At 38.1% G+C, this 26,900-nt stretch overlaps 1 protein-coding gene across 1 annotated transcript in view; it reads left to right on the forward strand.

Annotated features, from left to right (window-relative positions):
• Positions 1–26,900, forward strand: part of LOC150084421 (phosphatidylserine synthase-like) — a 235,729-nt gene that overhangs the window by 26,641 nt on the left and 182,188 nt on the right. Inside the window, exons 3-4 of the mRNA XM_090375214.1 lie at positions 608–652; positions 20,602–20,723. Of these exons, the coding sequence (XP_090231340.1) occupies positions 608–652; positions 20,602–20,723 (167 nt within the window). The remainder of the gene's footprint in view (positions 1–607; positions 653–20,601; positions 20,724–26,900) is intronic.

Genomic DNA, 26,900 nt, shown 5'->3' on the forward strand with positions numbered 1-26,900 from the left:
AAAGCCTGTGGCTTCCTTACACTATATGGCAAAATACTATTACTAAATCTATTACTGGTCTGTCACTTCAGTGTTGGTCTTTGTTTAACTCATTTTCCTTCCTTGAAATGCTTCAACCACATTAATACTAATGCTGTACTTAATGCATCATGTCCATAAGCTTGGTGAATAAGATCCAAGATTTTGTGGTCAATATGAATATACCATCCTCTCCCCCAATCTGGTCAACAACAAGTTAATGAAAAGTGGTCACAGCTGAAATCCTAAAAAACCTAAAGAAACTTCAATGTTCATCTTTGTTTGACCATCGTTTTTTCTTCCTTGACTTGCTTAAACTACCTGAGTACCAATTTTGTACTTAATGCATCGTGTTCCTAAGCTGTAGTGGTGGATAAGAACACATTTATGACAGACAGCAATTTCAAATTATTAAAATTCCCTTTTCATCCCTTTAAAACTGTCAGTTTTTAACTGAAATGATATTTGGTTCCTGAGTACCACCACTATTGACTGTGAATGTTAATAGGTTTTAATTTAATTTGTTTTTAATTATTAGTGTTGTAAGTATTCTTATTATTAATATTGTATGATGCATGTATTTTTGTAGGTCCATTTATAAGGCCACATCCAGCATTATGGCGAATAGTATTTGGTAAGTATTCTACAGGTTAGGATTAGGTACATAAAAGAATGCAGTTATCAGTATATTAACAGTATAATGTACAATCTATGTCTATCAGACAGTGCATTTGTACAGAGATGAAATTTTGGCATATATTGTAAAAAAAAAAAAAAAAAAAAGAAAAAAAAAGGCACAGGATTATCTACTATTAAATAAAAATTTAGAGTTAGGTTTGAAATTACTAAAAAAGTAAATTACATAAAATGGATAACTATAAATAAAAGGGTTATCCAAACCATCACAGGATACATACTTGTAAGGAGAATTGTATTATTAACTAAATATTGTATCACAAATAATCAGTACTATATTTGTACTGATTTATTTTATATATTTATTCTGTATTCAAAGCAATTTCAAAGAATAAATCACTAGCATTGCAAAAATATCATCCATGATGTTTAATTATATTTTGGCAAAAGGAAGTTACCAGTACCTGTATAATTTATTATAAGCATTAATATATAATTTATTGCATTTTAACACATTGAGATGAACTATGATACAGGCTACAGTTAAAATGAATTGAATATGAAATGTGATATCATGTATAACTTCTTTTGGTGTCTGTAAGTTGATGAAGTAAACTATATTTATTTGAGTTAAAGTCCTGTTCCAGTTTGCATTAGAATGCAGTCTGGAATGGGATCAATGCACAATTAGCTTCTGCATTGTGCATTGATTCATATTACCTGAGAAGAGCAGTCAGGGAGCTGTTTTACATGAAATGCCTCATAGATAAAACCAAAAAGTGCACAGCCCATTGTCAGCTGCTACACTGTTATGCTGGCTGCAATAAACAATTATAAACAGTTGTTTTGACTTTGGCTGTCCAGAGTATAAATAGAGATTTATTTATTTAATTTAAAATGGTACAAAATTTAAAGAAAGGTTCCTCTGAAAGCAAAATAAAAGAAAGTCATCCAGACCCTGCCCGCCTTGATAAAAGATCATAAAAGATCCATAAAGTCAGTTAGCTCTTTGCTTAGCAGAGAAGGACCCTCAGCATTTCCTCTCACAAGGACAGGTAATCATAATCAGCCATTTTCAATCCACTGCAGGATGAAGGCCTCTCCAGTTCCTTCGGTTTTGTGCAATGGCCATCCATTTACTACCCACAAACTCATGAATTTCATCAATCCCTCTCCGCCATTGTCTTCCAGGTTTTCTTCTAGCTCCTCTTGGGTACCATTCTATTATTTTCTTAGTCCATCTGTCATCATGTCTTCAAGCTATATGTCTTGCCCAAGACCATTTTAGTTCTTCAGTTTTGATAAGAATGTCCTTTACTTGAGTTTGCTGCCTAATCCATGTGTTTCTCTTCTTATCTAACAGTCTGATTCCCAATATAATTCATTCCATTCTTCGCTGTATAGTTCTCAGCTCCTCTTCTATTCTTTTCGTGAGTGCCCAAGTTTCACTTTCATAAGTCATGGTGGGGAGTATACATTGGTTCATTATTTTACGTTTCAGACAAACTTGGATATTGCTCTTCAGTATGTGACTATATTTCCTGAATGCTATCCATCCAAAATTTCTTCTTCTCTTGACTTCCAGCCATTTATCATTATTACAGCTAATAACTTGTCCCAGATAAGTATATGACTCCACCTTTTCAATTACTGCTCCTACAATCATTATGTCCCTTTCTGTGGCATACTTGTTCATCATTACTTTTGTTTTAGCCATATTCATCTTTAGTCCAAAATCTTTACTAACTGTGCATAACTGATTAAGATTTTCCTCTAATTCTTTGGGATCATGGCTTATGACCACAATGTCATCTGAAAATCATAAATGGTTTAGGTACTCTCCATTCACATTGACTCCTTTCTGCAACCAGTCTAATCTTCTGAAAGCTTCCTCAAGGGCAACAGTAAACAGCTTCGGAGATATTGTGTCTCCTTGTCGAACTCCTTTCTCGATTTTAAATTTGCTACTGTCTTTGTCTAGTCTAATAAAGGAGGTAGCACTCTCATATATTTTCTTCAAAATCATAATATATGGGGTATCAATGCCTTGTCTTTCCAGTGCCCGAAACATTGCCTTATGCTGTAGGGAGTCAAATGCCTTTTCATAATCCACAAATGCCAGGCATAATGATGTTTTATATTCATTTGCTTTCTCCATTTGCTGTGATATTACGTGAAGGTGATCCATAGTTGAGATTCCTGCTTGCTCTTTCGGTGATTCTCATCAAATATTCTTTCTAATCTGTTAGTAATGACCCTTGTGAACAACTTGTAGATGTGGGATAACAAACTAATTAGTCTATAATTTCCAATTTCTGATTTATCTCCTTTCTTATGCAAACTATGATTGCATTATTCCACTGCTTAGGCATCACACCTTTTGTAATGCACTTTGTGAAGAGCCTTGCCAGTTTTTGTGTTATGTCTCTTCCTCCAAATTTTAACAACTCTACAGTAACTTCATCTTCCCCCAGGGCTTTCTGATTCTTTATTTTCTTCAATGCATGTTCTACCTCATCAAGAAGAATATCAGGTATGTCGTATGTGTTGCTAATTTGCGATTCATCTTCCCCACTTCTGGCATCATTCTCTTGCTCCTTGATTAATTCTCTATCGTAGTCTTCTGCTATTTGAATTATGCCTTCTCTGCTATTTATAAGTACACCATTGCTATTCTTCAGTTTCAGTATCAATTGTCTTTCTGTATTACTGCTCATGGCTCATGGTTTATATGATTTAAGTCTTTGTTTTCCCTAAATGCTTGTTCTATTTTCTTGTGTTAAATCTTCTTATGTCCTCTCTTTGCATAACTCAGTATACTCAATTTTCTCCTTGTCAGTGTTTATCTTGGTCTTCATATGTTGCCTTCGGTTCATCATGACAAATGTTTCTTGACTAATTGTTTCTTCTTTGGATTTCTTTTTACCTAGAGGATTCTTGGGGCTTTATCACTTAGAAAAACAGGAAGGATTTCTTTACTTATATAAACTCTAAAAGGAAGGGGATTAATCTAATTGTTCCACTTGATATCAATGGTTCAACTGTTGATGATCCTGCTCAGATAGCAAACAAACTGAATGAGTATTTTGCCTCTACATTCATCCCCTTTCATCTACATTGAAAATGGCAGAAGGTTATCAAATTGTAGCAGGGTGCTTAATGATTTTGTAATAACTGAGGGCAAAGTGGAGGAGAAATTGTTGAAGTTAAACATAAGAAAGGCACCTGGGGTGGATAGGACTATTCAGTTATATTAAAGGAGGCAGCAAAGCAACTAAGCATACCCTTAGCCATAATTATGAGAGCATCCTTGGACCCAGGGGAGATCCCCATGGACTGGAGATGTGCAAATGTATCCCCAATTCACAAAGGGGGATCGAAGGGTGACACGAGTAATTACAGACCAGTTAGTTTAACTTCTGTTTTGGGTAAAATAATGGAGTCACTGGTTAAAGATGCATTGCAGGATCATCTAGACAGGACTGCAGCAATAATTCAGACACAGCATGGGTTTGTTTAGGGAAAGTCTTGTCTGACAAATTTGATAGGATATTACAAAGGAACTGGATGCAAAAAATAATTGTGATATCATATATTTGGATTTCAGGAAGGCTTTTGACACTTGCATGTGGAAGAATATTGTACAAATTGGAGCAGAATGGTATTAAGGGTAAGTTGCTACAATAGATAAAAGGATGGTTGAGTGGGAGAAGACAGAGGGTGGTAATTAATGGGTGCTGCTCTTCGTGTACTCATGTTATTAGTGGAGTCCCACAGGGTTCGCTGTTGGGTCCTCTGTTGTTTTGTATAATTATCAATGATATTGATGAAGGTATATCAGGCTTAGTGTTGAAGTTTGCAGATTATACAAAGTTTGGCAGGGTTGTTAATGACAGTAATGGCAGTATGCTACTGCAAAGGATCTAGATAATTTGGGCAGATGGGCTAAGAAGTGGCAACTGAAGTTTAACCTTGACAAATGCAAAGTACTGCATATGGGTAGAAGTAACCCCAGAGAAACGTACCAAATGTGTGGTACTACACTTAAGGGGGTAGAAAATGAAAAAGACCTGAAAGTAATTGTGCAATCAGATATGAAGTTTTCTGAGCAATGCAGACAGGCTGCCAGGGCAGGTCATGGGGTTTTGTCAATGATATACAGAAATTTTGCTAGCAGGGAAAAGGAGGTCATTGTCCCTCTGTATAAGGCAATGGTCAGGCCATGCCTTGAGTACTGTGTACAGGTCTGGAGGCCTCATTTTAGGAAGGATGTAGATTTGCTTGAGTGTGTACAGAGAAGGGCAACAAGATTGGTGAGGGGAATGAAGGGATCCTCTTACCAAGAGAGGCCTAAATTCTGGAAATAGCAGTGGCTGGAGACTAGGCACCTGTGCAGTGATCTGATTTTTAAGGCCTTTAATGGGTTGAGTATGCTGAATTCTGGTGGGATCCTTCCACTTGTTGAGATTACGAACCTAAGGGGGCATAAATTCAAATTAAGAAAAGACAGATGTAGAATAGATGTGCGGAAATTTGCCTTTAGCCAGTGGGTGGTTAATTGTTGGAACAAACTTCCATCTGTCATTGTGGAAGTTGATAGGTTAAATAAATTTAAGGAGGAACTGGACAGGCATTTGGAGGGAATGGTGTGATTTTTTTTTTTTTTTTTTTTGGCTGATGCTGCATAAGCTCATACGCTTGCTTTCTTGCATCACATGCCACTACTACTACTTTCAGAAAGTTGTGATATTCCTCATCGATATCTTGGTCCTGAGCAGTCTGAAGAAGCTCAAACTTGTTCTTAAGTTCTAGTACATACTGCTTTTTCTCCTCCTTTTTTATCTCAAAGACCTTTGTATTATTTACTCGAGTCAGTTTTTTTCCTTTCCTTTCCTACATCTATATCAAGTGTACATCTGACCATTCTGTGATCACTTCCAACATTTACCTTATACAGGACGGTAACATCATTCACGATATATCTTCTGTTAGTGAAGATGAAGACGATTTCATTAGTTGTTAATCCATTTGGACTCTTCCATGTCCACTTTCTGTTCACCCTTTGCTTGAAAAAAGTGTTCATTACTGACAATCCTTGAGATTCTGCAAATTCCACAAGCGTTTCGCCTCTTTCATTTCTTTCACCGATTCCAAAATTTCCTATAGTTCCCCTTTCTGCGCTGTTTTGTCTTTTTCCAACCTTAGCATTTCTAAGGTTGGAAAACCTTAGAAATGCTTAGTTTTTCCAACCTTAGCATTTTTAGAAAACCTAAGGTTCATTTTCAACCTTAAGTTTTCTGCTCATCTAGAAGATTCTCAATTTCGGTGTACATTTCTTCAACCTCTTCATCATCATGGCTCGATGTTGGTGCATAAATCATTATAACCTTTAGCTTGTACCTCTTAGAAATCTTGAGTATTAGACTTGACACCCTTGACACCCAAGTTGTTTTTTAAATCTTTATGGACCAGAAACCCAACTCCACCTTCACTCCTTTCACTGTTTCCATTGGTGTACAGCAGATTTGCACTTGATAAACTTAAAAGTGATTCATTTATTCTTCTTGTTTCAGCAAAACCGATGATATTCCAATTCACATTTTCTAATTCCTTTTCCAGCTCTAATATCCTGTCTTCACCGATGAGCGATCTTACGTTGTAACAGGCCAAGTTCAGTTTCCGTGCATGGCAGCCTGGTCATATCCAGAAATTCTTAGCACCCTCTGCTTCCACTCTGATCCTCTCGCTGCCATAAGAGGGGAAGTGAAAGCTGCCGGGGACTGAGGGCCATTTGTTTCGTCGTGCTGTCATATGCTGGAGGGTTTGGTCTTTTCCTCTTCACGCTAACCAAGCGTCTTGAAGAGAACCACTCTACACGTTCGTTGCCACCTAAGTAATGTAACAGGGCTTACCATCGAGAAGGTGTGCATGAGTGGATTTTAGGGAGGCAGGCCAACCAGACTTCTCCTAAATCTTCTGAAATAGAAAGATATTGGATCCATCAGTGTTTTAGACTGAGTGTGTGATAACACACAGAATACCTGTTCCCCTCTAAGCCCCCTTTGTTTTGTAGGTTGTACCTGTTCACAAGAACAGATACAACCTACAAAACTGCAACAGGGCAAGGCGCCTCCGTAGCCAGGTGGGAAGGAGCAGCAGTGCGCAGCACACGCTTCTTGATTAGCCCGGGGTTCGAGCCCGTCACCACCAAATACGGAGGATGCGGAAAGGTCAGGGACTGACCACCGCATATCCCGGAGCAATATGGCCTTAGTTGCTAATGCTCCTAAAAAAACCAAACAACAACAGCAACAGGGCAACTAAATTAGGGCTGATGCAATTAAATTGTTTATATATTAACTGTTCTGATTAGATATTTGGTCAATGTTTGAAAGATTAATTTTTTTTTGAAAATAGGTAAAATTGTTTGAAATTAATGAAATGCTAGTTACTGGATTTCATCTTAGTTCTGTTTAATTTGAAGAGCTTATTAAAGAATATTTCATTAACATTGTTAGCAGGAAGTAATTATAAAAATAATTTTATTTTAAATTCAAGAAGTGATTAAAAGTTTTGAGTTTTAGGGGTTTTCAACATTCAACTTCTCCCCACTTGTTTATGAATTCATGCATCCAAACATGTTAATTTCAATTCCTTTAGATTAGTTTAGATTGCGGATACTTACTTTGATTAGAGGGTAGGGATTACCTTTAGTTTTGCCAATCCATGATGGTAGTTCTTAAGAAGGAAATGGGTAACTATGGATTATTCAGTCTTAATAATAATTAAGACTGAATAATCCATAGGTTTCAGGTTTGTAAAGCGAAAATCTTGTTTAACTAACCTGATGAAATATATACTCATGAGTTGAATGCAGGAAATGACTTGGACATTTATTACGATTTTAGAAAAGCACCTGACTTGCTCCCTCACCTGAGATAAATTGGAACAGGTTGATATTACAAGTAAAATCTGAGCAACTTAAGAATAACGTACAGATCGAGCAATCCCAGAATAACTTATGTGTGGGTTTTAAACCTTTTATTTTTCAGCTGTTGTTGAGAAGGAAGGGGGCGGTATAAAGGGTTACAATCGTGGCAGATGGGGTTGTCAATTCTGCTGTGATATAACAATTGCTTCTACAGATAGGGAGATTACAATTCTACTACATAAGGCAAATGTGAGACTGCACACTTCATATACTGTGATCAGGTATGAAGGCTACACCTAAGAAAAGACATGGAGCCTCTTGATAAGGTCTGAAGATTGATGGTATAGCTGTTGAGATTAGCAAAAGGATTTCCTTAGATATAAAGAAAAAACTACCAATATATCTCAATTTGAGATATCTCAAATATCTAAATAGGTACCTTGGGGAGATGTTTATGAGGTTTATATGACTTTGAGAGGGGATAGTAAAATGAATGGGGGTTTTAAACCTGTTTCTTTCTCTGCTGTTGTAGAGAGGGAAGGAGGTATAAGGGATTAAACAATCCCAGCAGATGGAGTTATCAGTTCTGCTGAGATATAACAATTGCTTTTACAGATAAGGAGATTACAATTCTACTATATAAGGCAAATGTGAGACTGCACACTTCAAATACTGAGATCAGGTATGAAGGCTACACCTAAGAAAAGACACGGAGCCTCTTGATAAGGTCTGAAGATTGGTGGTATAGCTGTTGAGATTAACAAAAGGATTTCCATAGCTATAAAGGAAAAACTACCAAAATATAGATATCTTAAATATCTAAATAGGTACCTTGGGGGAGATGTGTATGAGGTTTATATGACTTTGAGAGGGGTAAAATGAATGAAGGCAGAATTTTCATACAGTTAAATGAATAGAACCAGGGAGCATAAATTCAAATGAAGGTGGGGAGTTATGGACTGGATTGTATCATTAGAATAAGTTAATTGGATTAGTACCTATTTAAGGAAGAAAACACAGGTTTTTTTTTTTTTTTTTTTGCTGTGTAGTAAAATCCTGGCCTTCTTACACTATTTGGCTTCTTACACCAATACTATTAATTCAGTTTAATAGTACTTTTTTTTTTTTTTTTTTTTTTTGTATATTTAATTTTTGTATATTTTGTATATTTGTCTGGTCCTATTATAATTGGACAACCATTCTAGCTACATCTGGGAAGGAATCACTGAGATAATTCTTTGTTTACATTGATAAGGTACAAAGATTGCCAAAAAGGCTTCCATATTTGAAGAAGAGACTTCAGATAGCTTGGTTATAGAGTTTCGTAACTGGTCTTAACTTTTTACTTAGTGAATGTGATGTTACTTTTAAAAAGCTGAGTACAACTTCCTGCATATAGAATAGAATAGAATCTTTAATTGCAGCAATGATAGACATACAATTAGTCCCGTCACGGCATGGTGGTGCCAGGGGTTTACAAAACATATTTACAAAAGATACATGAGAAAAACATAAGTTACATCAGATTATTAACAAAGCACAGTTTTACATTTTCAGTTCGACGAGGATACCCTTCCTGTATTTTTTATTATTGACCACTTCTTGGAGGTCCCCGTCGATGGCTTGCAGTGAGGGCAGCATTTGCTTTGGCAGGAATCTGTCGGTTAGTACTAGCCGGTTACGGTTTGCTAGCAGCTGTGCTGAAGACCGGAGATAAGGGGGAGGAATGCGCCAAGAGCAGTTATCCGAGAAGTTCGGCTCTGTAATTTTACTGGTGGCCATCTTGATGGTGAACAGCAGCCTTCTTTCTCCGATGTAGGACCAGAGCCTGCGTAGTTGAAGAGCTTCTGCTAACTGCGTTTATCTGAGAGCTGGGGGAAGGTGGAGGTTGCTGTTGGCCCATTTTAGAAGCCAGAATTCGGCAGAGAATATTCTTTTAATGTTGGATTCGGCGGCCGAGGCCCATATCTCTGAAGCATACAGTATTGTTGGGCTTTGGATTGATACAATGTATCTTTTTACCAGTTGTGGGTCGGTGGTGTGGAGCAGCTGTTGTTTGGCGACCCAGCGTAGTGAATTCAGCCTCGACTGTATAAGGTTTATGTGATCGTTGAAAGATAGTTTGGAGTCGAAAATGACCCCCAGGTCTTTGTGTGCTTGAACACTTGGAACTGAGGAGCCGTTAAGCACAAGCTCCAACGTTGTTGGGCTGCCCTTTAGAGAATAAGTTATTTGTGCTGATTTTAGGGGATTGATTTGGAGGTTGAAGGTATTGAGGTAGTCAGCCATGTACTGCAGTTTGCTAGTGATTCGCTGAGTGATTTTGGCTGCCGAGTTGGATGGCGATATTCTAGTAAGGAGCTTGACATCGTCAGCATATGTGATCCAATTGCACTTATTGGTCACAAATGGCACCATGATTGCTGAGAAGAGAATGCCAGACAGGACCCCCCCCCCCTTGAGGTACACCGGCAGTTATGTGACGCGTGAAGGTCTTTGTTCCGATCTTTAGAACAAGGGTCCTGTTCGATAGGAGAGATTCTAGGAACCAGAGAACATCGCTGCGAAAATTGAAGTAGTTTTCTAAGAGACGTAGGAGATTAGGTATATAGATGGCATCAAATGGGCCTATGTTGGCTTGGGATTGTTATTTATATGTTATTTGGTTTTTAGAAGCATTAGCAACTAAGGCCATATTGCTCCGAGATATGCGGTGGTCATTCCCTGACCTTTCCGCATCCTCCGTGTTTGGTGGTGACGGGCTCGAACCCCGGTCTAATCAAGAAGCGTGTGCTACGCACTGCTGCTCCTTCCCACCTGGCTACGGAGGCGCCTGTTGGCTTGGGAGCGTCAATTGTTGGTGCTTAGGAAGGGGCCAGACAGAGTACCTGTTCCACTGGGGTGGAAAGAAATTAACTTCGGCGCATCTGTTGTATAGGTTGAGGAGTGAGTCGATGATGAAGACACTTAAACATTTGATTATGAACTGGGGGATGCCATCGTCACCATTGGTTGTTGTGAGAGGGAGAGTATCAGTCCTGTTTAAGATTTATTGATGAGTAGGTTGAGCTTCCAACTCTCCCTGCTAAAGGAATTTTACTGTTGTTGTAGGGAATTTGAAATTTGTATTGGTTTAATAAAGATTTTATTCAAACCGAAATATTGACAATGAATTTCTTTTCTGTTACTTATCATATGCTCTAATTTTTATATCAGTATTAAATTTCTTTCACTTATATTCCATATTATGTACTTTAATTTGAAATTATTTTAGTTAATATTTCCCTCTTTCTTCCCCCCCCCTCCAAACTGAGTTTCAAAGTAAATTTGAAACATTATTTGGTCGAAAGATTTTTTTAGTTATCCAGTTAATTGGAAAATATAGCTAGATTAGACCTTTGTGCTTTCCCATCTTGAGTATTTAGTGTGTTTCATAGTTGATGAAGGTTATACATAATGGTAGGTTAGATAGTATGAATCATAGCTGTAATACTCAATACGTTCTACGTTGATATTAATATTTGTAAAATAATAAGAGGAATTTACCTCAGTATAGTACGTAGAACACTTCCGTATGATACTCTCCAGAAATTAAAACGAAAAAATCGAAAACTTACATTAGAGTAAAAAATAAAAATTAAAAACCAATTTAACACAATTAAAAATGAAAAAGAATCTAATGAAAATATTCAAAACGATTTTCCTTCCTGAAGCTGACAACGCTTTTCAACCGTATGTTGTGATCACAGGAATGAAAATTACCAAATAGGGTTGAATCTGAAACTTAAATAGTGATTATTTGTCTTCACACATGCATATAAAGGTCCACACATCGGAGATCAAATATGGCCGCCAAACATTAACAGAATTCTTATGTAATTTAATTTCTATGGTTTCTGCAATTAATAGTCGCGTATAATTACGTTGAACATTAAGTATTTTGGCCTCGTTAAATAAAAAAGCATGTTTTTCGTTAATGGCATGAAAGGCTAATTCTGAGGCTGCTGAACGAGAAGCACGAACTGAGGCTTCATGTTGATTTACACGAGTATTCTGAGAAAATCTGCTGATGAGGCTAGTAGGGGCCAGATGTGTTTCAAAGCCGCTAAGTGGATTTTTCTTATTTATTGATTTGAAATTATTGTTTTTCTAAAACTTTTGATTTAAATTTAGTAGCATAGCAATATTTTGTGATTTTCTGATTAATTTGGTGTATTTATTCTTTACTCGGGCTTGAAATTGCATAAAAGTATCGGTAAGAGTATCCACTTGTTACAAGTCTCAACTCCGCTGAACGAGAAGTTTTTTAGCCATATTTAGCCGCTTATTGAATATTTTTTACATCAAATTATTTTTTTGTAAGTAACTTATAGACCTAGTAAGGATCGTTAGTTTATTCTGAATTGAGACAGCGAGATTTGAAAGTTAATTAATACTTAAGTGTCCATAGATTTACTGTTTGTAATTTCTCGCCCATGTCTTTGTCATACGATTGTTATATATTGAACCTAGATAGCGTTAGTATAGTATAGGTTATAATATTTTCAGTGATCGGTAAAATCTATTAAATTGTTGAACTTCGTTGGCATTTAAATTGTACTTTTAACTAAATACATATACCGACTTAGATTACAAACGTAACATAATTAATTAATACATAACTGATACGGAAGTTATATAAAGGGAACTGGGAGATAATTAATACTTGACACTAAAAATATATATATTCGGTTATAACTGTGTTGGGAGATAAGTTAGGGTTATAAACTGAAATTGAAATTTTATTTAAATTAAAAGAAATCATGACTCAGACCAGAGCAGCAAAACAAAAGGCTCAAGCTAATGGAAGTGCTGTGGCTCAGAGGAGAACTGAGGGGGGCAGTTGCATTCTGAATCACAGCCTTTTAAAATGCACAGTTTGCATGATGTTTGTGGAGCATTCAGGTACGGGACATGATATTGCCATGGGGGATGTCTTTGTGTGTGCGCGATGCAAGGAGTGTATCGAAATCAGGCAACAACTCAGCGTTCTTATGGGCATATATGAGAGCTGGAAGGACAGGGTGGATGCCCTCGAAGGAACTAAATTGAGGGGCCCATCAAGCTCTCAGCTGCCCACATCAATACCAGAGCTTGCACTTGGTCATCGCGCAACACAGCGGCAACCCCCAAGGCAGAATGCGCTGGTCCCAAAGGAACTAGTAGTTGTTGGTGACTCTATTGTCAGGGAAACGGGGAACATGCTTTGTAAAAAGGATAGGTGGAACAGGACCAGGGTATGTCTGCCAGGGGCAAAGGTTGATGACGTTGTAGAGCAGACATCATCTTTTAAGGGCACAAAAGGTGTTATAGTTGTACATGTTGGCACTAATGATATCAAGAGCAGGACACCGGCAGAATTGCTTAATAAGTACAGGTCACTGTTGAAAAAAAGCCGTGAAATAGGGTTGAATTTGAAAGTGTCTGCAATTCTGCCCAGACACGATAGGAGGGAGTATATGACGAGAGCCTTGTCGATCAATTCGGCCCTGGAAAGATTGTGCAAGGCTCAAGGGGTAGAATTTTTTTCAGCCTGGACTGTACTTGTTAACAGGAGAGATTGCTTCTGCAGGGATGGGATACGCTTAAATAGAAAGGGTGCAAGAATATTTGCTGATGCTATCGAGGCAATGTTAGGTGGGTCGGAAAACTGATAGCTTGGGGGGGAGACAAAGAAGAATAGATTAACAGTAGCCACTGGTGTCTACTGTTAAGGTGAAAGAGATTCTTGCACTGCTTCTATTGGAATGAGCAGAAGCCTGAAAAACAAGATGCAGGATATTTCAGAGACTGCTGGGAGTCATTGCGGTACAAGTAAACACATGGGTTGTGTTAGGGTAGCTAAGAATAGAAATAGGTGCATGTATACTTGTGTGTACACCAATGCTAGGAGTTTAGTGAATAAATTTGATGAATTTGAGGTATTGCTCAAAACATCAAAGGCAGATATTGTTGGGATATCAGAGACGTGGTGTCACACAGATATAAGGAATGCAGAACTGGAATTTGGGGAGTACAACGTCTACAGAAAGGATAGACTGGATAGGAAGGGTGGAGGGGTTATGCTATTAGTTAAGAAATACATAAAATCCAAGGAAGTGAAGCCAGTGGACATCGCTGGACAGTGCAGTGTTGAGCCAGTTTGGTGTGACATAAGCATTGGGAGATAAAAATTGAGAGTAGGAGTGTGCTATAGGCCTAATGACTCTGATGAGTATAATAAGTAACTGTACAGGGAAATAGAGTGGGCCAGTAAATCAGAGAGTCTTATAATGGGAGATTTTAATTTCCCAGATGTTGACTGGAATTTGGGGGCTGGTCACTCACACACTAGCAAGGCTTTTGTAGATTTATTGGATGATTGTTTTCTACATCAGCATGTTCGGGAGGCAACTAGAGGGAGCAATACTCTTGATTTGATTATCAGCAGTGATTCTTCATGCATTAAGAATCTGCAGATAAATGAACCACTAGGTGGCAGTGATCACAGTGTGCTGAAGTGGGATTTACTCAAAGAAGTAACTACCATTAGGTGTAAAGGGAAGGGTTATTGCTTTCGTATAGGCGACTGCGATGGACTGAGACAGTATTTAAATTCTATACAGTGGGACCAACTGATGATGTTACCAACAGCAAGTGCAAATTAGAAGCATTCAAAGAACTTATCTTGGAAGCTACTAGGCTTTACATACCAACTAAGAAATATTGTTCAAGGTTTAGGCCTAAATGGATGTCAGATGAACTGATGAGGCATATGGCAGAGAAGAAACATGCATGGGATACATACAAATTAACACATGACACAGAAGCCTATGATAGATACAAGTTGATCTGTAACCAAGTTACAAAAGAGGTTAGGCAGGCGAATGCAGATTACGAGAAATCTTTGGCAAGGAATGCAAAGAAAAACAGCAAAGAGTTCTTTACTTATGTAAACTCTAGAAGGAAGGGGATGAATCAGATTGGACCACTTGATATCGATGGGTCAACTGTTGATGATCCCTCTCAGGTAGCTAACAAACTCAATGAATATTTTGCATCGACATTCACACATGAGGAGTTATTTAGCGAGGGGAAAGCCAGAGGTGTATTCAACTCTAACAATAAGCTAGAGAATCTTGTAATAACTGAGAGTAAAGTGGAGGAGAAATTGTTGAAGATAAACACAAGAAAGGCACCCGGGGTGGATGGGATCTATCCAGTTATATTAAAGGAGGCAGCAGAGGAAGTAAGCAAACCCTTAGCCATAATTATGAGAGCTTCCTTGGACTCAGGGGAGGTACCCACAGACTGGAGATGTGCTAATGTGACCCCAATTCACAAAGGAGGATCAAAGGCTGACACAAGTAATTATAGACCTGCAAGTTTAACTTCTGTTCCAGGAAAATTAATCGAGGCACTAGTTAAAGAAGCACTGCAGGATCATTTAGACAAGACTTCAGTTATAGCTCGGACACAGCATGGTTTTGTTAAGGGGAAGTGTTGCCTGACCAATTTGATTGGATGCTATGATGCAGTCACAAAGGAACTGGATGCAGGGAATAATTTTGATATTATATACTTGGATCTTAGAAAGGCTTTCGATACTGTTGCACATGGAAGACTCCTGCACAAATTGGAGCAGTGTGACATTGGAGGCAAATTGCTGCTGTGGATAAAGGGGCGGCTGAGGGGGAAAAGACAGAGTGTGGTAATCAATGGACACTGCTCGTCATGGACTAATGTTATTAGTGGAGTCCCTCAGGGCTCAGTGTTGGGTCCATTATTGTTTTCTGTATTCATAAATGATATTGATGATGGTATATCAAACTTAATGTGAAAATTTGCAGACGATACAAAGGTAGGCAGGGTTGTCAAGGACACTACTGACACTATGCTGCTGCAACAGGATCTGGAAAGGTTGAGCAGATGGGCTGAGAGGTGGCAAATGAAGTTGAACATTGACAAATGTAAAGGACTACACATGGGAAACAGCAATCCCATAGCAACGTATCAACTCTGTGGTACTACACTGACAGTGGTAGAGAATGAAAGGGACCTGGGGGTGGTTGTGCAGGCAGATATGAAGTTCTCTGAGCAGTGCAGACAGGCTGCAAGAGTAGCTTATGGTGTATTGTCAATGATATATAGGAATTTTTCTAGCAGGGATAAGGAGGTGATTATTCCCTTGTATAAGGCAATGGTTAGGCCACTCCTAGAGTACTTTATACAGGTCTGGATGCCTCATTTCAAGAAGGATGTAGAGCTGCTGGAACGAGTACAGAGAAGGGCAACAAGATTAGTGAATGGAACAAAGGGGTGCTCTTACGAAGAAAGGCTTAAGTTTTGCAAATTACAGTGTCTGGAGACTAGGCACCAGCGAGGTGATCTGATAGAGGTGTATAAAGCCTTGAATGGTTTAGCATGCTCAGTGCTGATGGGATTCTTCCTCTCGCTCAGAATAATCACCTGAGAGGGCATAAATTCAAATTGAGGAACGACAGATGTAGGATAGACATGCGGAAATTTGCCTTTAGCCAGCGGGTGGTTGGTTGGTGGAACAGACGTCCATCCCTTGTCGTGGAAGTTGATAGCCTAAATAAGTTTAAGGCTCAGCTGGACAGGTATTTTGAACGAACAGAGGGGTGAAGTGGAAGTGGTTTCTTTTTTTATTATTATTATTATTATTTTTTTTTTTTTTTTGGCTGATGCTGCATAAGCTTGCTTTCTTGCATCAAATGCCTCTACTAATGCTAATGGCGCAAACCTTGGTAAGGCGAGTTGCAATCACCGCAAGAAATGTTGTATACCAGATCATTAATTTGTGTTGCGACGCGGAAAGAACCGAGTGATTGTTCAGTATAATGTGTAATTTACGTATTGGCCTGGCCACAATTTTAAATTCGTTATCTTTAAAGAATCTATTAAGGTGTTTGTGCCACTGTTCAACATATGGGACAGAAATAAAAGTATTTTTTGATATTACTATTGTTGGTTGGTGTAGTATTTTGTATCCTATCCTTAGCTTGTACCCTAATTCGGTTTATTGTGGCAAGGGGATAACCCCTGTTTAAGAACCTGCTAGTTAATATTTGTATTTCTGAGCCCAAAGCAGATTCCGTTGTTGATTATTTATAGGCGTTTAGAAATTGATTAAAGATAATCGATCTTTTGTAGGTGAACGGGTGATAGCTATTATAATGTAGAAGCATACCGGTGTTTGTAGGTTTTCGATAGATGCTAAATTGTATTTTATTTGGGTCCCGAGTAAGCTTGAAATTTAGAAAGTTTAATGACTTTGTATCCTTATCCTCGCTTTCCAATGTAAATTTGGGTTTAGAATGAATAATATTAAACGAATGTAAAATGTCTTGGATAGTACTACTATCAATAATAACTAGAACATAGTCTAAATACCTCCCATAGTATGTGATATGGTTAACATATTCCAAATAATATCTAATGTGTATTCAACGTTTACATTCATATATAACGAGGTAACATCTAGTGAGAATAAATTGTCATTGTCGTCAAGTCTACAGTCTTTAAGATTATTAAATAATGTATCGTAATTCTTAATCCCAAATTGTATTACCTGTCTAAAGGGTTTTATAGTGCTATATACATGTGTGGCTAAGGATGAAAATGCTGAGTTCCTGTAGGAAACAATAGGTTGAATAGGAAATCCAGTCTTGTGTAATTTTACCTGACCGAAAAGTGCAGGAATATTGTATGTTCTGGCCTTCAATTCCTTTAAATGAATGGTCAGATGCATTGTAATGCATCTGACCATTTGGCTATGGAGGCCATTATATATACAGGGGGTCTCAAAAATATTGGTACAAATGTTTAGGGGAGGGAGGTAACATCTAAAAGAATGTGAATCGCATAAGAACCCATAACCGGAAACGTCACGGGAAAGTAGTAGCAGAGGCACAAGAAGCAGAAATGACACAAGACAGTAATTAGTGGCAAAAATTTATTTGACATAATATTAACAATAGAGTACGAGATGGATGCATTTCATGATGTTACAACAAATGCTCAAAGGTTCCACCATGAGACGTGATGCGTGACACTGATGCAGCATGAATTGGTGGACACGGTCAAACACACCTGGAGTTTCTTTGACAGTAGCAGCAGCGCAAACGAGTCTCGCTACGAGATCCATTTCCGTCTCTACAGGCGATTCGTACATGATAGATTTGAGGGCCCCCACAGAAAGAAATCAAGGCTTGATAAATCAGGTGAGCGTGGGAGCCAGGCAACGGATCCACCACAGCCAATCCATCGACGCCCAAAACGCTTGTTCAAATGGTCACGAACACACCTTCCATAATGGGCAGGCGCCCTGTCATGTTGAAACCAAATGTTGCATCTCACATTTGCTGGAACATCGTCAAGTAACCCTGGTAGAACTTGTTCAAGAAAGATCCGATATTTAGCGAAGTTCATGCGGGATGGTAACAGGTATGGGCCGAGTAAGCAGTCATCGACCATACCTGCCCACACATTTATTGCGAAGTGATGTTGTGCCGCATGGGGGCGCACACCGTGTGGGTTGTCGTGAACCCACACTTAAGCATTTTGCTGATTGAATAAGCCTTCCCGAGTGAAATAAGCCTCATCCGTGAACAAAACATAGGCTGGAAAATTCAAGTCTTGAACACTTTCTTGGAGAAACCACTGTGCAAAAACCACATGTGCAGGATGATCTTGGGGGAGCAGTAACTGAACCCTTTGGAGATGAAAGGTGTGTAAGGAATCATCGTGCCAGACATGCTATACACTGCAATGAGACACTCCTAAGGCAGAGGCAACGGCACGTGTGCAGGTAGTAGGATTATTCTGGACGGCATTCAACACACTTTCTTCCATGGCGAGAGTTCACATCGAACGTGGTCTGCCCGCCCTGTTCCTGTTACCTCTAAATGATCCATAATTGCACAAATTGTGATGCACACGCGCAAACAAACGGTAGTCCAGTATATGTCTATCTGGGAAGCATTCTCCATAAATTCGTTGAGCGGCTCGTCCATTGCCCTCTGCTAATCCATACACTAGGTGCATGTCTGCCAGCTCACAGTTCGTATAGCAATGCATGCTCTTCTTGCGGCAACTACTGCTTGAATGAGTAAACCAGAAATTTTCCCTCTTGGGAACTGATGAACAGCGCCGTGTACCGACTTACCGTGATGTTTCCGGTTATGAGTTCCTATGCGATTCACATTCCTTTAGTTGTTACCTACCTCCCTTAAACGTTTGTACCAATATTTTTGAGACACCCTGTATATATAGTTACTGTAAAAATTGTTAGTGTAAGTGTAAGTATATATGTATATACACTGAGTGATCACTGAATCATGACAACCTACTTAATACTTCGTAGGTCCCCTTTTTTTGCCCTCAGTACAGTAGCTATCTGATGTGGCACTTGATCAATCGATATGCTGGAAGTCAGAACTGCGTTCCTCAAACCATTCCTGCACATCGAGTGCCTGATGGCTCGGTGCATTGTCATCTTGGAAGACACCATCACCATTCGGGAAAAAGTATAACATAGCGGGGTGTACACAGTTAGTAAGCAGTTGATGATAACGGAGACAAGTGATATGCTGTTCCAACATGCACCAGAGGTCCAAGTTTCTGCCAGTGAGATATGCCCCACACCATACAACTGCCTCCACCGGCCTGCACTTTTGATACCATGCATGATGGATGAAGAGCCTCGTGTTGTTGATACCAAATCCGTACACGACCATCCACAGTGTGAAGTAAATAATGTGAGTCATCCGACCAGTGCACCTTCCTCCAGTTTTCTAATGTCCAACTTGCATGCTCCTTGCACCAGGAAGTCTTACACACCGATGAACCTTGGTTAGGAGAGGATGCTATAGGGAATGTCTGCTGGTATAGTCCATACGTGCGAGTGTGAGATGCATGGTCATGCCAGATATTGTTCCAGGTTGGCCCATGTTGTATTGAGTAGTCAACTCTTCAACAGTGCTGCACCTGTTTACCTGTATGAGTCGTCGGACCCAGCACTCACCTTTAACATCAACCTTTTGCTGACCTTTGCAGTTTTGCCATTGGGTTGTTGTTTGACCATTTTGACGCCAGTCCTGGCTCACTTCAACAACAGCGGCTCTCAAACACCCCACTAGTTCAGCTGTTTGGGAAATCGAGGCACCAGCTTGTTGAGCACCCACAATCTGTCCTTTATCAAAGTCTGATAAATCTTTCCTTTTACCCATCACACTCAAAATTTTATTACCTACTGAACCACTGACACCTTATCTATGCTTTGTAGGTCAACTGACTGCCACTCTCATACTTCACGTGGTCAACGGATTGCATTCAGTTTTCATAGGGGTGGTCATAATTCAGTGATAACTCAGTATATATCTATTTAATAGCCACTAATAAGAAGAAAATAATAATTTATGGACTCTAAAAATAATTTTATTTTTAGAGTTCATATGATGTTGTTAACCAATAAAAATAAAAGTGAAATATTCAGTGATGGTTGTACTACTATAAATACTTAAATGATTGAGACTGTCATAGCCAAAGTGTGACCACCTAAAGTATGCTTTTTTTATGACTCCTTCTGGGCTAATAAAAACACAGAACAGTTATTAACTTTTTTTAAGATTTTTTTTTTTTTTTATATTGTAACAATTATAAGAGTACATAGTTTGGTATTGTAAAATGTTAGAATTGCCATTAAGACGTACAGTATTCTGTGAATATTGAATATACTTCTATATTAGATGACTGGTAAATTAATATGATTAATTTTGGTTTGGTTATGTTAATAGAATTTCTCAGAGTACTTGCTAGTACCTAAATAATTATCAAATTATCAATCATTTAGTATCCCATGCAAAATATAATTAAAATTAAGGTTAGTTATCTTCTGTTTTTAGTGGTCTTGTTTCACTGCAGAATAGTTGATCCAAAGTTGTGATAATATTTTCTTAATTTTTTTTTTTTAGGACTCAGCATCTTATATTTGATGGGCTTGCTGTTTATATTATTTCAGAATTATCAGACAGTGAAAGCTATCATGTATTGGTTTTATCCTGATCTTAAGTCATTTACAATAGATAATGAAAAGGTATTGAAATATAGCTGTAATTTCATTTTGTGTAGATGTGTTTGTTCATAGGAGGAAGAAGGCTGGAAATACTAATATCAATAACAATTATAATATACCATAATTAGTGAAACCGATTGTCTCTTTAAAAAAAAAAGACATGCATAGGGTTTGAAATCTGTACTCCAATTCAAGAGACCTGTTTTCTCCAGTATATCCATTTCTTGGTACAGAAACTGTTAGGCATAATTCATTCTTTATTTCTCTAGGGCATGTCCACTAGTTTACTGCAGGAACATTGCTGGACTAATTACATGTCTTAGAAGCTGTCTTGTTAGCAAGGGATAATGTTCATTGTGGAGAATGTTTATTGACTCTATGACAAATTTTGGTGGCATTAGCTTTCTCAATAAACTGGTGTGCTTTTATTCATATAGTCCATTTTGTTCATTTTAAACTGACAGAAATCTTGAGATACTTCTTGAAAAGGTTTTGCATAATTAACATGAATGAGTTATATATGAAGACCTAAAAGTTCTCTGCACACAGCCTGGTTACATTAAAAATGTTATGCATTTTATGTAATGGGACAGAGCAAAACCCAGATCTTCTTGGTTTGGCCAGACATAAGTTGGCTGACCAAACTGATGTGCTTTTACCTCCACTCCACATAGAACTGTACTTGAATTAGTTTGTGAAGTTATTAGATATAAAAGATGAGTGTTTCAAGTTCATTTGCATCAAATTCACAACTCATCTGTGGGAAAATTAAAAGAGCTTTTTATAGCATCAAGGCAGTTTAAAAGTATAGTGAATTAAGTTGAAAGAGTAACGCTGTTTGGCTTCCAGTATGTTATTCAGACCTTCTTGTTAAATAAGAAAGATCCATATTTCAGAATGTTTAAAATATGCTGACTAAATTTTGAAATTTGGACTGTGATATGAGTTGGCGCATTATAGGCTTAGTTGCTAATGCGCCAATAAAACCCAACAACAAACAAACAAACTGTGATATGAGTTTGAAGATTTGTATCTTACATTCCTGGGTATTCTGTTTGGACCATTTTCCCAAAAATCTTGATAGTGTCAGTGAAAAACAAAGAAAGATTTCATATTAAGATGGCAAAAATGAGATATAAAGGAAAGTGGAATACCAACACAAGAGGTGATTATTGCCAGTCACTGAAAATCGAGGCTTTTGGCAGAATATATGAAAAACAAATTGAAAAGGATAGATTTCATTGCATGTAACTCATAAAATGAAGAAAAACATTGACTTGAATACCTGTACCAGTTTTATTCCTTTATTTGAAAAGGATTTAATTAAATAAACCAATCACTGATTTCTGTCCCATATTAAAAGAAAGAAGTGGTTGCAGTTACATTTTGATTTTGATGACTTGCTAGGGTTTTTTTTTTTTTTATTATGGAATAACATAATGAAAAATAAAATATATTTGTTGAAGCTTACCTTAAAATAATCCACACTTCACTTCTTTTTGATTGCATTTGTCATTATCCTTCTGATTAAGTCAGAATTAATTCTCTTTCTATAGAAAGCATAACCAGGACAGGTAGGATAGATAGCTCAATTTATTTCTTAAAAAGTCTTAGTTCTTTTGTTGATTGAAAGGTAATATTCTGCTTCTGTTTTAATTAACACTCAAAAATTTTACAGATTTGCTGGAAATATGTTTCTTTCTCTTATAAATTCCGAAAAACTAATAATACCGAGAGATTTTGCTTTTAAATTATTCTCTGAAAATTTTTATTTCTTTATTTGAAAAGAAATTAATTAACTAAACCAATCACTGATTTCTGTCCCATGTTAAAGAGGGGAGTGGTTGCAGTTGTGTTTTGATTTATCATCAGCAGTTTCATCAACAATTGAATTGCCAATGTCAAGTGGACCAATCTGATTCATCCCCTTCCTCCTAGAGTTTACATAAGTAACAAAATCTTTATTGTTTTTTTGTTTTTCTTTGCATCCTTTGCCAAAGATTTCTCTTAAACTGCCTTTGCTTGCCTAACATCCTTTGTGACTTGATTACAGACTGTCTCATATCTACCATAGGCATCTGTGTCTCCTGATAATTTATATGCATCCCATGCATTTTTCTTCTATGCCATGTATCTCATTAGTTTATCTGGCATCCATTGAGGCCTAAATCTTGAACAGTATTCCTTAGTTGGTATGAAAAGCCTAATAGCTTCCAAGATTAATTCTTTGAATGCTTCCCATTTAGAATTTTCTGTTGGTAACATCATCAGTTTGTCCCACTGTATAGAATTTAAAAGCTGTCTGAGACCACTGTAGTCACCTTTACAAAAGCAAAACCCTTCCCTTTACCCCTGATGGTAGTTACATCTTTAAGTAAATCTGAAATCAGTACACTGTGATCACTGCCACCTAGTGGTTTCTTTATCTGCAGATTCTTAATATATGAAGAATCTCTGCTGATAATGAGATCAAAAGTATTACTCTCTCTGGTTGCCTCTTGAACATGCTGCTGTAGAAAACAATCATCCAGTGAATCATTAATCCACAAAAGTCTTGTTAGTGTGCGAGTGACCAACCCACAAACTCCAGTCTATATCTAGGAAGTTAAAATCCCCCATTATAAGACAATCTGATTTACTGGCCCACTCTATTTCTCTGTACAGTTGTTCATTGTAGTCATCAGCATCATTAGGCCTATAACACACTCCTACTCTCAACTTAGTTTTCCCAGTGCTTATGTCACACCAAACTGACTCAACACTGCACTGTTCACCCATGTCAACTGGATGCACTTCCTTAGATTTTTATGTAATTCTTACCTACCAGGATCCAGGGCCACCACAAGTGGGTAGGCGAGATAAGCCTCACTTACGAGTGACGATTCAAGAGGGTGCTGAAATGTTTTCGATATTGTTTTCTGATTGGTTAACGCTTATCGGTATTCAGTATTTAGGGTGACAAATTTTATTTTGCTTACTGGCGGCACATAGGAATGCAGCACTACTGCCTGCATCGCTCCTCCTCCCTTTCGGTGTCTGTCCCTTCTGTGGACATTGTACTCCCCAAATTCTAATTCTGCATTCCTTATCTCTGTGTGACACCATGTCTCTGATATCCCCAAAAACATCAGACTTTGATGTCTTCACCACCACCTCAAATTCATAAAATTTATTTACTATACTCCTAGCATCGGTGTACATGCACGTATACATGCACCTGTTCTTACTCCTAGTTACCTTAAAACAACCCATATTCCATGGAACAAGTTCCACGATGACTTCCAGCAGTCCTTGAAATCCCCAGTACCTTGCTTTCCAGGCTGCTGCTGCTCATTCCAATAGAAGCAGTTCAAAAGTCAATTTCACCTCTTCCATTAGGCTTTTCCCTATTAATGGCAGTAATGATAGTATGCTACTGCAACAGGGTGTGCGGCACCTCCGTAGCCAGGTGGGAAGGAGCAGCAGTGCGTAGCACATGCTTCTTGATTAGACCGGGGTTTCAGCCTGTCACCACCAAATACGGAGGATGCGGAAGGGTCAGGGAATGACCACCGCATATTCCCGGAGCAATATGGCCTTAGTTGCTAATGCTCCTAAAAACCAAATAACAAATAACAAACAAAAGGGTCTAGAAAAGTTAGGCAGATGGGTTGAGAAATGGCAATTGAAGTTTAACATTGACAAATGCAAAGTACTGCATCGGGGTAGTAATAATTGCAGAGTAATGTACCATCTCTGTGGTACTACACTCACGGTAGTGGAAAATGAAAAAAGACCTGGGAGAATTGTGCTGTCAGATATGAAGTTCTCTGTGCAGTGCAGACAGGCTTCCAGGACAGCTCATAGGGATTTGTCAATTTGATATTCAGGAATTTGCTAGCAGGGATAAGGTGATTATCCCATTGTATAAGGCAATGGTCATGCCACATCTTGAGTACTTCACAGCCCCTTGATTACTGCATGCAGTTTTGGTAGCCTCATTTTAGTAAGTATGTGGAGCTGTTGGAATGAGTACAGAGAAGGGCAGCGAGATTAGTGATAGGAACAAAGGGATGCTCTTACCAAGAAAGGCTTCAGTTCTGAAAGATGCAGCATCTGGAGACTGTGCACCTGCAAGGTAATCTGATTGAGGTGTTTAAAGATTTAAATGGATTGAACAAGCTCAGTGCTGATGGGATTCTTCACATGTTGAGAGGTTCACAAATTCAAATTGTGGGAGGACGGTTGCAGAATAGATGTGCAGAAGTTTAGTTCCAGCACAACTATTCTGGTGTTTAATTGCTGGTACAAACTTCCATCTGTTGTTGGGAAAGTTGGTAGCTTAAATAAATTCAAAGAAATAACTAGGCAAACTATTGAAGGAATGAATAGATGAAATGTCAGGCATCTTTCTTTTTGGCTGATGCTGTATAAGCTTGCTTTCTTGCATCAGTCTGGTTTACTTAAAAATGTAACTACCATCAAGGTAGTTACATTTTTAAAGGGATGTGTTTTTTGCTTTTGTAAAGGTGACTGCAGTGGTCTCAAACAGCTTTTAAATTCTGTACAGTGGGACCAACTGATGATGTTACAATTGTGAAGCATTCAAGGAATTGATCACAGAAGCTACTAGACTTTTCATATTAACTAAGAAATACTCTTCAAGGTATAGGCATAAATGAATGTATCAGATGAACTAATGAGACTTGTGGCAGAGGAGAAATGTGCATGGGATGCTTATAAATTATCGGGTGGCACAGAAGTATATGATAGATATTAACTAGTCTGCAATCAAGTCACAAAGGAGGTTAGGCAAGTGAAGGCAGATTATGAGAAATCTTTGGAAAAGGATGCAAAGAAAAACAGTAAAGACTTTACTTATATATAAGCACTAGAAAAAGGGGATGGATCTGATTTGTTCACTTAATATCAGTGGTTCACCTATTGATGATCCTGCTCAGGTTGCTGACAAACTCAGTGAGTATTCACACATGCTGAATTTTTTAGGGAAGGGGATGCTAGAAGTTATTCAGACTTTAACATTGAGCGAAATGATTTTGTAATAACTGAGAGGAATGTGGAAAAGAAATGGTTGAAGTTAAACATAAGAAAAGCACCCTGGGTGGATTGGATCTATCCAATTATATTAAGGGGGGCAGCAAAGGAAGTAAGCAAACCCTTATCTTTAATTGTAAGAGAATCATTGGATTCAGGGGAGTTTCCCATAGACTGGAGATATGCAAATGATCTACAATTCACAAAAGGGATCAAAGGATGACACGAATAAATATAGAACAGTTAATTTAACTTCTGTTCCTGAAAAAATTACGGCATTACTAGTTATAGAAGCAATGCAGGATCATCTAGACAAGGCTGCAATTATACTTCAGACACATCATGGGTTTGTTAAGTGGAAATCTTGTCTGACCAATTTGATTGTATACTATGATGTGCTCACAAAGGAGCTGGATGCAAAAGATAATTTTGATATCATATACTTGTATTTCAGGATAGCTTTTGATACTGTTGCACATAAAAGGCTGATGTAAAATTGGAGCAGCGTGGCATTAAGGGTGAGTTTGTTGCTTTGGATAAGGGGATAATTGAGTTAGAGAAGACAGAGTGGTAACCAATGGGCACTGTTCTTCATAAACTAATGTTATTAATGAGGTCCCCTAGGGTTCTGGGTTTTTCCAATTTTTTGTTTTCTATATTTATCAGTGATTTTGATGAAGTCATATTAGTCCAAGTTTGCAGATGATAGAAAGGTTGGCAAGGTGATTAATGACAGGAATGATGGTATGCTACTGCAACAGGAGCTAGAAAAGTTAGTCAGATGGGCTGAGAAATGTCAGTAGAAGTTTAACCTTGACAAATATAAAGTACTGCATATGGGTAGCAGTATCCCCAGAGTAACGTACCAACTGTGTGGGACTACGCTCAGAGTGGTTGAAAATGAAAAAGACCTGTGGGTAATTATGCAGTCAGATATGAATTCTCTGAGCAATGGAGATGGACTGCACAGGTCATGTAGTTTTGTCAGTGTTATACAGGAGTTTTGCTAGCAGGGATAAGGAGGTGATTATCCCATTGTATTAGGAAATGGTCGGGCCACATCTTAAATACTGCATTTAAGTCTGGAGGTCTCATTTTAGAAAGGATGTGGAGCTGTTGGAATTAGTACAGAGAAGAGCAACAAGATTGTTGAGGGGGGAAAAA

The sequence above is a fragment of the Mastigoproctus giganteus genome, chromosome 6 (assembly GCF_048544385.1).
Source record: "Mastigoproctus giganteus isolate SK-2022 chromosome 6, ASM4854438v1, whole genome shotgun sequence".
In the NCBI taxonomy this organism is placed as follows: Eukaryota; Metazoa; Arthropoda; class Arachnida; order Uropygi; family Thelyphonidae; genus Mastigoproctus; species Mastigoproctus giganteus.